At 40.9% G+C, this 12561-nt stretch overlaps 1 protein-coding gene across 1 annotated transcript in view; it reads right to left on the bottom strand.

Moving 5' to 3' along the window:
• Positions 1–5656: 5656 nt before the first annotated feature.
• LOC123984204 (phosphatidylcholine:ceramide cholinephosphotransferase 1-like) overlaps positions 5657–12561 on the bottom strand; it is an 18050-nt gene continuing 11145 nt past the window's right edge. Inside the window, exons 2-6 of the mRNA XM_046070969.1 lie at positions 10990–11877; positions 10786–10903; positions 9853–10006; positions 8807–8973; positions 5657–8038 (exon numbers count right to left, since the gene is read on the bottom strand). Of these exons, the coding sequence (XP_045926925.1) occupies positions 7862–8038; positions 8807–8973; positions 9853–10006; positions 10786–10903; positions 10990–11603 (1230 nt within the window). The 5' untranslated portion in view covers positions 11604–11877 and the 3' untranslated portion in view covers positions 5657–7861. The remainder of the gene's footprint in view (positions 8039–8806; positions 8974–9852; positions 10007–10785; positions 10904–10989; positions 11878–12561) is intronic.

Here is a 12561-nt window from a genome sequence, read left to right as displayed (position 1 = left end):
AATAAAAACAGCGCCGTCAAGTCGGACACATTCTACCTGCATGAGCTTACTGTGAGCTGATCGAATGACTGATCTCGCGGCATTTGCAAAGAAAAATGCTGCGAGATCAGGCAAAAGGTGGTTCTAACTTTGTGCAGCCAGAGAAAAGCAACTGCAGCCGCCTTGCTCCCACAAGGTTTTAATGTCATGTGACATGGTAACGTTTTGCAGCGCTGGGCGAAAGTCGGACACAATTTCTAACCAGCATGCCTTATTTTAAGTCGAGCGTGCATCACGTTAAGTCAGCACTGCGCAGCACCGCATAAACAATAAGTCAATGTTGTGTGTACAGCTTGTTGAGCTGCCTCCAAGTGGTCGAAAATAATTTCAAGCAGTCACTTAACATCAGTTGAAATTTTTGTTTTTGCTGACCGCCAGTGTTTTCATTTGATGATGTTCTTGATGCAGATGTACTTCAGGACCCCATGACACTGTTGGGTGTGGTCACAGCTCACTTCTGACCACACCTATCAGTGGTGCTAGCTGTGGTCAGAGGTGAAACAGTGTTGAAACTTTCAACCAGAGAGGGCAGTCAAACACTGCTTTTCAATTTCATAGCATTTTTTGTTATATTTCTTGAAATTCTCTTAACATGCTGAAAGCAATCAATAAATGAAATGCTCTGACAAAAAAAGAACAAAATTCTGTATCTGTGGCTGTCGCAGGACTGTAATCGATACGGCCAATCATTTAATTCGGTCCCACCCCCTTCCTTCAGGCCTCCTGAGATTTTTTCAGTTGGATATCAAAAAATCTAGCCGTCTCTTGCTAGTTCTCCAATGTTGCCTACCCCAGCTTTAAGTAAGGCATATTGTCACTGAAATAGGAAGACAAACTAAATCCACATTACTGTGATCAATAGTTGCCATTAGAGCCACAGTTCAGCAGCGGTGTGGTCTCTGTCTAAATGACACTTTGACAACCTGGATCTGACAGGAATCAGTCTGCCATCCTCACCCAAACCAACATGGCCTGTTTCCAAAATCCCTCAACAAAAATTAACAACTCAGAGAGCCAGAAATCAAAGTGTCTGTTCAAGGATGTTGCATTAAAAATCGTCCTTCCATGTAGTGTGGTGAGATGACTGATGCGGCATTCAGACCAAACACGAATTTAATCCATGCAACGCTTTCCTCGTGGGGTTTTATCGCTGGACAACTGCTGAGTGTTCGCACACAACGCGATAACATGAATAAAGACAACTAGCCATTACTACAACTGTATGAATCCAAATAAACATTCTGCTGTAATTAAATAGCAATAAACAGGTTAAACTGATGCCGAAATAACTACAATATGATGGAGATTTGTTAAACATATGAATTCATGCTTTATCAGGTCTGTCAGCAAGACAGCAGGACAACAACTTCTAAAATGTTTGTTTTCTGAATGGAATTCAGATCGATCAGGGCTATGCTATGCTAACTTGGTCACAGTAAAGTAAAACGATAGCTGGAATAAAGTTAGTTCAACCTCCTCGCTTTCTTTTCTCCCAGCAATGTCCAGTTTTTATGTAAAATTGAAGTAGTAGTCCAACAGAGCTCTGCGTGCTAAATTACACTAACAACAATACTGGAACTGGATGTGCATGGAATCTAACTGCTGAGAAGCTTGAGTGAAGATAAATCAACGTTGTAATCCCAAAAACTAAAGTGAAAAGCTAATTTAATGAAAGCAGTTTACTCCGAGCTTCTCCCGTGGGCAAACGGCGTAGTTGTCAGAGCATAATCCAGTCCGACTATGGGTGTTTATTTTTCCAAAAGCTGGAGCGCTGCTCCCTGCTCCTCTCCCCCAAGTTAAGCAGCTCTCCGCCGGCCAGCAGATTTTCAATCGCCCGCTCTGCCTGGCCCTCTGCACACAACGCTCTGAAGCCATCGGTGACGTACGGACAATATCAATGCTGATAGGCTATCGTGACTCAGCGTCATGCGACTTTCTCGCATGAGTTGAATATTTTCAACTTAAGCGAGTCACATGACCTTCACGTTGGCCTTTGCGTTGCAGGCACCGCCCCCTTCGAGTCACTTCCAGCCGCCCGACAGGAAATCGCGTCTACACGTCTTTGCATTGACTTTGTATGTAAACGCCCCACGCCGAACGCTCGCTTCGCTTTTGGTCTGAAAGCACCATGAGGCCTCTTCTCGACTGAGGACGTTTTCTGTTTGTTCAGTCCGCTGTGCCAGCACTGGTGGCGAGGACTGTGGACAGATGGCACAGAAACTGTTTCCATCAGTCACGAGTGTCCCCTCAGTTGGTGTGAGATGACTTTTGACATGTTACATCATACAGTGTGTCACTCTCTCACATGCTTCCAGCTCTGACTCTGTCCAAAACTTACAGAAAGTAGGGGAAGCAAAGGCGCTTACCATATCCCAGCCTTACAGCACAATGAGGCTGGGGTTTGACCTCCTGCCTCAGACCTTCTTAGAGCATGACACGGCCCGGGGGTGACCTCCACCACTGAAAATTATCGCCATGACATGTTGGCTGTTATAACGGCCAGTTACTGAGTCACCTCTCCAGCGGTCAATGGACTGAAACCGCAATGCAATTTCAATTGGTTAAATGCTGTAGGGAGTGTTGGCCCAACTGACAGAGCGTGGCGAGATGAGGATAAACTTTAGTGGTTAGCACGGTGGGGTTGACACAGTTGCCTCTAAGCTCTGGTCAATTTCATGGCCTCTTCAGATGTGTGCGAAGGGAGTGGCTTTACATCTCACCAGCCCTGATAATGGTGTGTGTGATGAAAATAATCATCATTATAACCGTCAGCCATCTTCAGGAGCAGCAGTCATATATGTTTGATATCAAGTCTCGAGTCATAACTTGAAATGAAACGCTCTAGGTGTAAAAACTGTGTAGCGTTGTGACCTCGTCTCATCTCAAAAATATAAAATAATGTAATCAACATTTTTAAGTATCACATGACAACGTGAAAACAATGTGAAAAGGGTCACACATAGTGATGAAACATACAGAAAATTATCACCTGAATTTACAGCTCCACTCAGCTTAAGGAGCTTTAAAGTGAGTTTCAGCTGATTGTTTAGCTGTCTGGCCCACAACCTTACTGTTTTGGTTTACCTTTTCTTTGGCCTTTGACTTGGCGCTTCCATGTGTCAATTAATTGTTCAATCATATATTTTATATGATAATTATTATAATATATAATAATAATATATATATATAATAATCTATAAAATGTCACAAAATAATGAAACATAGCATCACAAAGTTAACATCTTTAAAATAGTTTGTTTTGTCCAACCAACAGTCCAAAACCCAAAGATGTTCCATTTTAAAAAGAGATAAAATAGACCAAAAAGTCTTCAAATTTTAAAAGGTGACGATATGTCAATGTTGTGTTCACTAGTCTCAACTGCCCCCAAGTGGCTGAAAAAGCAGCATCACTCATTACAGATATTAGTCAGAGGAGGATACACATTGCTATCCCCATGCACTGCAAAAACACTTCACGACACTAGAAAAATGATTGAAAAAATAGAGAGACATTGGGAGGAATTCATGTTTAAACTTATAATTTATTCATCTTCACAAGACATCAAACAATTAACAGACGTTATGCTTGTAAAAGTGTGTGTGTGTGTGTGTGTGTGTTTCTATCCATTAACGATCACCAGTAAAAGCAAAGGAGGGGATGAGGACTACAGAACATGATTGTACACTATGACAGTTTTATTACCCAAATCCCTCTTTCTCATACCACCCACTTTCCAAGCCATCCATTAATAGACAAAACTCCATTTGCACTCCAACAACATTATCTTCATAGACTAAGTATGGTATTATGGTGAAGGACCGCAGCACTGCTGAGAATAGAATAGAATTTGCTTGTGAACCCATGAATCAGACCTTTGTTTCTCTTGGCTTCAGTGCCTTGAGGGACGGTAGGTTACTCTACAGCAGCAGTTAGTATGTATTATGATATAGTCCTGTAACTGTAAAAGTAAAGTTTGTTTTCACATATTGAGGCAAGTAGAAAATGTCTTCTTTAGGAAAATGATTGATGGACAAAGGAGCGTAGAGCGTGGCCAAACTGGAAAACAGGCTGCATTTTCATATGCACACACATTATTCATGTACTAAAATCATTTCCAGATAAGATTTGAATAACACCCAACTACTCTAACAACATGAGCCAAAAGAAAGTCCAACACACAAAGCATTTTCCCTCCCAAAACTCTCAAACGCAAGGTGACAGTAATTAAGAACACAGTCCGTCTCCTGTCCACCGTACAGACTGCATAATTAAAATATTTTAAGCCACATTAAGTGGCGAACTGTCCTGAGAGCATCACTCTGGCCTATTTAATGAAGTCAGCCGAAACTATAAGATGTTAAGAGCACAGACTCCCTCTTCCCCCTCCCTCATTCGACTGTGTACAGTAGAGTGTGTGGGACTTTGCCTTGGCTGGCCAGCGCAGTCCCTCCAGGGTGCCAGCAAATTCTCCAGCTGGCCGAGGAGCTAGCTCGAGATAAATAGATGTCCCTTGTCATCCAAGGAATTGTGAGGACCGCTTGGTCTTTTAGCAGGCAAGCGCAGGAAACCCCAGCAACAATCTATCAGCAACTGAGGTCCTGATCTAATTAGTTTTGGATATCTCGTACCCCCTAAGGGCTGCTGTGGCGAGATTCCGCAATAATCAGCACTGGGAGCAGCCCTTTGGTCGTTTGCAAGATAACATTTTTTTGGACACGTCAACGTTAGACTTCAATCAGTACGTTCACAACTTCATTCCTTGAGTGAAATTAGGCGAAAGTCAGTAGCTAACTTTAAATTTTGGCCGTCTTCAAAGGCCTAGAGAAACCTTACCAGTTGTGGTTGTTTGGCCAAAGAAATTTTCTGTGTTTTAGTTTTGCCTGTACTCTCTCCACTGGTTTGGGAATCAGTTTTGGAAAGGGTGATGCCACAACTATCAGAATTGAGCAACATTTGTGATGTGGGGCTTTTGTTGGCTGCAAGGCAGCTGTCTTATCAAATTTATTCAAAATACACCCACATAGTCCCGATGAGGCAGATATGCGTGATTTTTTGAGTGTTAAACTGACAATAAAGAATACCTAGCAATGTGTTTCCCAAGCTTTAACTTAGTTATTCATTCAGTAATGTATTAAGTGTTGCAGACAAATACTTTCAGGCGCTTAAGGTTGTTTCTATTAACTGTGCATCAGTGGCTACATGAGGCTAGAAAACTATGTGTAAGCGTGCGTAGGTGCTGTGTGTTTATTTAAAAACCTCATGCTCAGCAGTTTATTGAACTGTCTGACTGTAAACATCTGGGTGGATGAGAAGAGAGGTTACGGGAAGACACATTTGAAGGGTCAACAAGCCCAGAATGAGCAGCATTAATGGAGGAAGTGACTCTATCAGACATACTTGCAGTAGGTGGAGTCCACAAATACATACTGGAAGCAAAAACATATTTTGGGAGGGAGAGGCCACCCCCTCACTATACAGGTCTAATTCATGCGACTCAATGTGTCCATCTGCTGGCTGTTACTGGGTCTGCCATGATGTCATCTTTCAGCACAAGGACAAGCGTGATCTGCTGTAAGAAAAAACCTTTAAAGAAAGAGACAGCCAGTAAAAATCAAATACATTATAGTAAAATGTTTTATTCAAAAGCATCCCAAGTAGAATCCTTTATCATATCTTACAAACATCTGGTATACGCACAAAATAGGGACAAGGTGAGAAGTTTACAGAGAAACATATACGATAACCAGTTTTGATTTCTTGGAGACAAAAAAAAACAAACAAAAAAAAAACAATCCAACTTAATTGGCAAACTATAGGACAAACATTAACTCCAACCTAAATCCTTATCAAAGCCCTCAATCATTATTAGAGAGCCCTGTTGGGACCATTACTTCAAACAACTCTATATGGCCGTTTGCGTGGAAGCTGCTGTGCTCTTAAAAACTGCCGTTCTCTGAGAAACATGAAATGACTGGACAGTGCTACAAGAAGGAGGGCAAGTCTCTAATTTGTCTCAAAAATAAAGCGTCATGTTGGCATTGAAAGCTATTACCTTCATAAGCTCATGTCGAAAATAATGTTATTTCCTCACCTCCTCTTTTTGACAACATTAAGAAATTAGTCACCTCATAATTATTATTTATTTGGATTTTGTATAATCTAAAGCTTAGTGCAATTTTTCTTCATCAAAGCTTATCTCTTTAATTTAAAATAAAAGTTAAATCTAATACTTACTCTTTTCAGTTCAGTCATAGTTAAGACAAAAGAAAAGCAAAACACCATGTAAATGTGTACATGATATGATCATCAATAAAAGGATGCACTTTCACATTCATGGAAATCTGTTATCCTGTTTGCACATATGCGGCAAAATATATATGCAGCTCTGCGCATCATCATGCTTCAGCTTATTCCCCACACACAAGTTTCACGTTGAGTGTTTGCTTCTTCTCCAAAAGATCGTTGCACTTTAGGAGACAATGTAGAGGATACACTGTCAACCTGTACCAAGCCCATACCATTACAGACATACTCAGAAACGTTGCCTGAAGCTTCTGTTCTGTTCCTTAAATTTAACATTTTCCTCTAGACCTCATCACCAATAAGGTTACAAGACAAGACCGTAATGAGGATAATTCTGATTTCAAAATGGGACTTAATGTGGGGAACAAGAGAGGAGCTCATTATCTCCAGATTTAACTTCACTCTGCCATTTAGAGACATTTCTTATCCAATTTCTAATCAGGCAGTGATGTCTAGCAGATACTGTGGTGCAAAGTAAAACTAGCGAATGTGGTGTCCATAGGAGACTGAGCATCAATGATCAGGGTTTGAACATGGCTGGTGTTGGTTAAAGACTGACTGGTAAAAATGAAATGTTAGACAAAAAAATACAATTAACAGTCTTTTTTTCTGTTAGAACAGCATTAACCAACTAAACATAGACATCATAAAGCTTCAATAAATAAACGGGACATTTCACTGACTGCACTTAAATTTGGGGAAAACCAATTTTCTGGTAAGGCTGGCGTAGTTGTTTTTACATTCATGGAATTCACGAGACTGTTAACTATGTACCACCTCGCACCAGGGTGTGGTTACACCCGCGGCAGAGAGACACAAGACACATATTACTTGTACTGTTTTACAATCAAGCTAAGAAAGGCACTGGAATATTGTTATACCACGTTAGATTCTTATGCTCTCAGGTCCGTCTTGAAAAAGGTAAAAATCTAAAAATCTTTTCTTGGACATCATTGTTTTTTGAAAAATAAAGTTTGACATACTTAAAAAAATTATTTTTTGCACCTTTTGACTCATTTTAGCAAGGACTGTTTACAAAAAGTAATTTGCTATAAAAAAAAGGAAAATGCTTATGGCATTTTGGTTATCAAATAAGCATTTGATTGACACCATTTGCACTAAAAATCTTGTAAGAACATGAAGACATTAACTATGGTTTTGTGCAGAGAGGGGAAAACAAAATTTGAGTCCTTATGCCAAAAACTGTTGAGTTTTAGAGGTTTTTCTAAATGCTCCATAGATGTGGTACAAAAGCAGCAACTGTTATGTGGCTCACGAAGAGGAAAAGACACAAAACAAATATAAATTAGTGCTCTGTGTTGACAAATACTACCAGGAGAGAAAAAGGACGAGAGAAAGCAAAAATACCAAGTGGGTCACAGTGCTACCCATTTGGACAGGGATGTCTCTGTTACTAGAGGTGAAAGGACAGCGCTACATTTAACAGTGTCATCTTCCATGGGTATAAACAGCACTTATGGAAGTCATAGTCCTCCGCCTGCTTTGACATAATAAGGGTCACTGGATGTCCAGTCTGCTGTACTTCACGCCGCGGTTCCACTGCAACACTCGCCACGAAAATGGCAGCTGATAGCTCCGAGGGACCGTGCCGTTGACATTCTCTTCAAAGTATTGGAACAGTCTGTACCACCACACCCGCGAGAATGGGTTACTCTGTGATGTCTCCTTCAGCGACTGAAACAAAACAAAAAAGGACACAAATTTACAAATTAGCAGCGTCATTAAAATATCTTAATGAATATATATATTATATATATATATATATATATATATATACGTATTTATTACGTACAGATTTTAACACGGACAGCAGTGGACAAGCGGAAAATCAGATACAGTAACAATGTAAAGCTAAAATAACAGACAGAAATATATTCATTTGGCAAATCCAGTGATTTGAATACCTTAAAACTCAAGATACTTCATCACACTGATGCAAAAATCTGTAAAGCCATATATATTAAAAAGGAATAGTTGGACATTTTGGCAAATATGCTTATTCACTCTCTTGGCAAGAGTTATATGATAAGATTGATACAATTCTTTTGTCTGTAAGCTAAATGAGGCTACAGTCAGTAGACGGTTAGCTTACATTAGCACAAAGACTGGAAACAGGGCAAACAGCTAGCCTTGGCTGTGTCCAAAATTCCCGCCTACCGGCTCCCATAAAGCTCACAAATTTACATTTCATATCTCAATAATGTAATCCATACAAAAGCCAAAGTGTAAAAACAACTGGAGTGTTGTGCGCAGGACAATCTCCAGTCTTTAAGCTAAGAAAAGCTATTTAGCTACTGAGTATAGCTGCATATTCAGCCTACAGATATAAGAGTGGATTCAATCTTCTCATATAACTCTCAGAAACAAAGTGACTATGAGAATTTCTCAAATTGGTGAACTATTCACAATCCAGTGGAGAAACATAACTTGTGCAGCACTCACTTGCTGGTTGGCCATAGTGTGGTACCACCAAAAGAGGCGTGTAGTGATGAAGTATGCAACCACCACATCCACAGTGTAGTGGTCATGGGCCAGCAGGATACAGAAAATCCCCACAGCACTCAATGTCCAGCAAAACCACTGGTACCACCAGAGCCGCTTGGGGGAATCTGCCAATCAAACAAAAAAAAACACACAAGCAGGGTTAATACACCAGGGACTCGGATCCAACTCATCAGTATCAACTCTAGGGAATTCTCTTTTACAGCTAAATGGGCCATTCAGGTCAGTGAGCGTCAGCTTGTTGGTGGGGAAACACTATTTATAGCCAAAAGTTCAGAAGAACTTTGGATCTTTTGTCAAACTGTTCCACTTTTCACCTCTAGATGTCACTGCTGCGTGGAAAAGCATAGTGATACCATGTGATGTAACAGAGGAAACAACTGTTGACTCAAATCTTACATGAGAAATCACAACTTTAAAGCATTAACAGTTAAAACGATAATACTTCTGACACTTGTGCTTAGTGGTGAACCATGTCAGGGTGCAAACTGAATGAAGTCAGATAATGGCAATATTTGCAGAGCAACAGAAAATTCTGTTATGTAACAGAGCAGTGTCCCAACAGCTGAAACATGTGAACAGACGTGTGAGGAGACAGCGCCTCGCCATTTCCTTTGTCTACATTTCCTGACATTATTGAGAATCGTGTTGCAAAAGCAAGCAAATTATGAAACTGGAGAGTGAGCAAATGTTTTTATTTTGGTCCATATTTTGATTTAGCTGAGCCACCCTGCTTGCTCTTGGCCTTTAAAATGTGGGAACACAGCCCGGTCACCATTTACGATTAGTACATCCTTCTTTTGACATCTGAACTGACCTTCTGAAGAAAGATTAGGGCAGATGGGGTTGTCAAATGATCTGCTGCATATTCATGTATATAAACACAAGACTGTGAGAAAGTAAAATGAGCTTCATATATGGCTTAAAGGCAAAACTCTTCCTTTACATTCTTATGTAAACTACAGTGTCAACACAGTGGAACTTACACTCTTTGATGAAGAGGTACGTTAGCGTTAACATGACGGTGTGGCCACTATACAGGTAATCGCCACACATGGTGTGGGAGCCTGTGATAGATAGGCCCCCACCAGCAATCATCTTCATTATTCTCCTCATCTGTGCCTCCCAGTTCCCGAGAAGCTGAAAGAGAAACAGCCATCAGTTACATCATGTTCCTTCCATTATGTGGTTCTGATGACTGACAGAAAATAGAGAACAGAGAAAATATCGTAAGACAGTGTTAAAATACTTCATACTGTATGAACAATGTCCCCTTTCAAATTGTTGAAGCACTCAGCACTATTATCCCTTGCATAATGATGTAGCTGTTGGGTAAATCACATACATAACAGTGCACTATATTATATGAGCATATACTGCTTTTTTGTAAATGAATCATTATATAATGATTATATCTCAAATAACTATTAACCCATAAAGTATTGTTGAAATAGAAAGTAGCACAAAGTGTGCTTTGTAATCTAGCAGCAGCACATGAGCACTACAAGCATAGAACACACCGACGGCATTTTTGCCGGGATTGTGACATTCTTCTGTGACCTTATATTTTAAATATGCAATTGACCTAATGGAAATGCTGCAAAGTGGCTTTGAGTAAACGGATGTGAAACGGTTTTCCTAGAAGAGCAACTGCAATATTATCTAATAGGGACTAGAAAAAAAGTGAAGCAATCACTCAACATTTCTCTTACTCACACACAAAAAATGGACATGCACATATCTTACAATGAGCGTTCAGTGGAGAGCACTCAGAGGCTTTCAGCTTACAAGAGATCAAATTTTTTGCTAAAACCTGCCCATTCAGCTCGTTGGTGCCGAAAGCAGTTAAGAAAGAAAGAAGTCTTTCACGCTCAACCAACCTACAAAAGGCAGAACAATAAAGTGTGTATGTATTATACCTTTGGAGAGCATTTGAAGTGCATCCCAGGAACAGGTAGAGTGGTGATGTACATTGTAATACACCGGTACAGATAGAGTGTGCCCACAATGAAAAAGAACCGCCTGCCTATAATTGACCTGGAGAGAAAAAAAAAAATGACCTTTTCATTCAGTTGCAATTCAGATTCTTAATAAAAATATAAATTGAGTAAACTAGACTGTACCTGTGCTTGAGTAGAATCCACTGTATAAGCCAGAGTCCCACCAGCAGCATGCCGTTAATCTCACAGATGGAGAAGGCCCACTCCACCCTGTTAAACAGGTCGAAGAACTTATCAGGCAGTGGTGGGGTGTGCTCCTTTGGCGGCACTCTCTCATGGACCACTGAAATGACGACGGTGGTGGTTACAAAGCACACTACCGCATAGATGAACGCTATGCCCGTCTTCCCCCACTCGGCAGGGAACGAGGAGCGCGTGGCTTCTATTGTAGGGATGGGGATGTGGACCATCTCCATCCTGAAGTCCTTCATCTCTACTGTGCCATTCCTATGAAGCTTGCTAGTTCCGTTAGGTAGCCCGCCAGCATGCCCATTTGCGTGGCCATTTTTGTGAGCCTCGATATGAGTCTCTATCCGCAGCGTTTCCAGACGATCCAGCAGATGCTGCCCGCCATCAGACGATACTAGCGAGAGGGGGGGCATCTGAAAATCTGCCTTGGTGAGCCTGAGCAAAGTAGAGCCGTCTGTCTGACGGAGGGCATCTACGTACTCAGGCATGTCCTCTTTGCTGAGCCAGTCAGAGACGTCCTCTGCTGACCATGCTGCCACTTTCTTCATCTTGGCCAGTGGGCAATGTGGAGGATTAGGAGGGTCCTCAGACTAGAGGGGAAGGTTCACAAGAGGTTTGGAGGTCTATGGGACAGTGGTGAGTCCTCTCCAGTTTTGGCACATGGTGTTTCTTGCACCCAGAGGGAGCCCAGCCTCCTCTTGGAGTGATGGTGGGAGAAAGTAGGCAGCAGGGTCAATCAGGGTTAGGGCTAAGAGATGAACCACAGTGACCTCTCCTTTGGGTTTTTTCACCTCATGGGCTATTTCACCAAACACTGCACCCCTGTTAAAAAGGAAAAATAATATGTGAACCAGAGTGCAGTGATGACTACCATATCCACCTCCACAACTCTACTGGGTGCAGTCATGGACCGGATACCCGATCAGACCTGGAAGCTAGTATGTACTCTGACTGAATCATAGCGCAGCATGACGCACAGGTACTCTGCATTACTGAAAATCACCAATGAAATTACTTCAGCTCCATTTCACAGACATGAAGCATTGAATGAATAATTCACATCATTCTAAAGCTTTCAAAATAATAACAGCAGCACTATTAGGACTCAATCGATCGGTAGGTCGATCGTCACTGCAAGTAAATCATTTCATAAAGGAGGGGCAATAGGAGATGATTTGCTCTTTTTCCGTGGTGTCTGCAGTGGTACTAACCACATGAGATATTACATACATACATACATACATACATACATACAGACATACAGACATACAGACATACAGTGGGGAGAACAAGTATTTGATATACTGCTGATTTTGCAGGTTTTCCTACTTACAAAGCATGTAGAGGTCTGTAATTTTTATCATAGGTACACTTCAACTGTGAGAGACGGAATCTAAAACAAAAATCTAGAAAATCACATTGTATGATTTTTAAATAATTTATTCGCTTTTTATTGCATGACATAAGTATTTGATACATCAGAAAAGCAGAACTTAATATTTGGTA

This window comes from Micropterus dolomieu, linkage group LG15 (genome assembly GCF_021292245.1).
Source record: "Micropterus dolomieu isolate WLL.071019.BEF.003 ecotype Adirondacks linkage group LG15, ASM2129224v1, whole genome shotgun sequence".
Taxonomy (NCBI): Eukaryota; Metazoa; Chordata; class Actinopteri; order Centrarchiformes; family Centrarchidae; genus Micropterus; species Micropterus dolomieu.
Note: the sequence above shows the minus strand (reverse complement) of the source record. Positions and strands in the feature narration are given on the sequence as shown.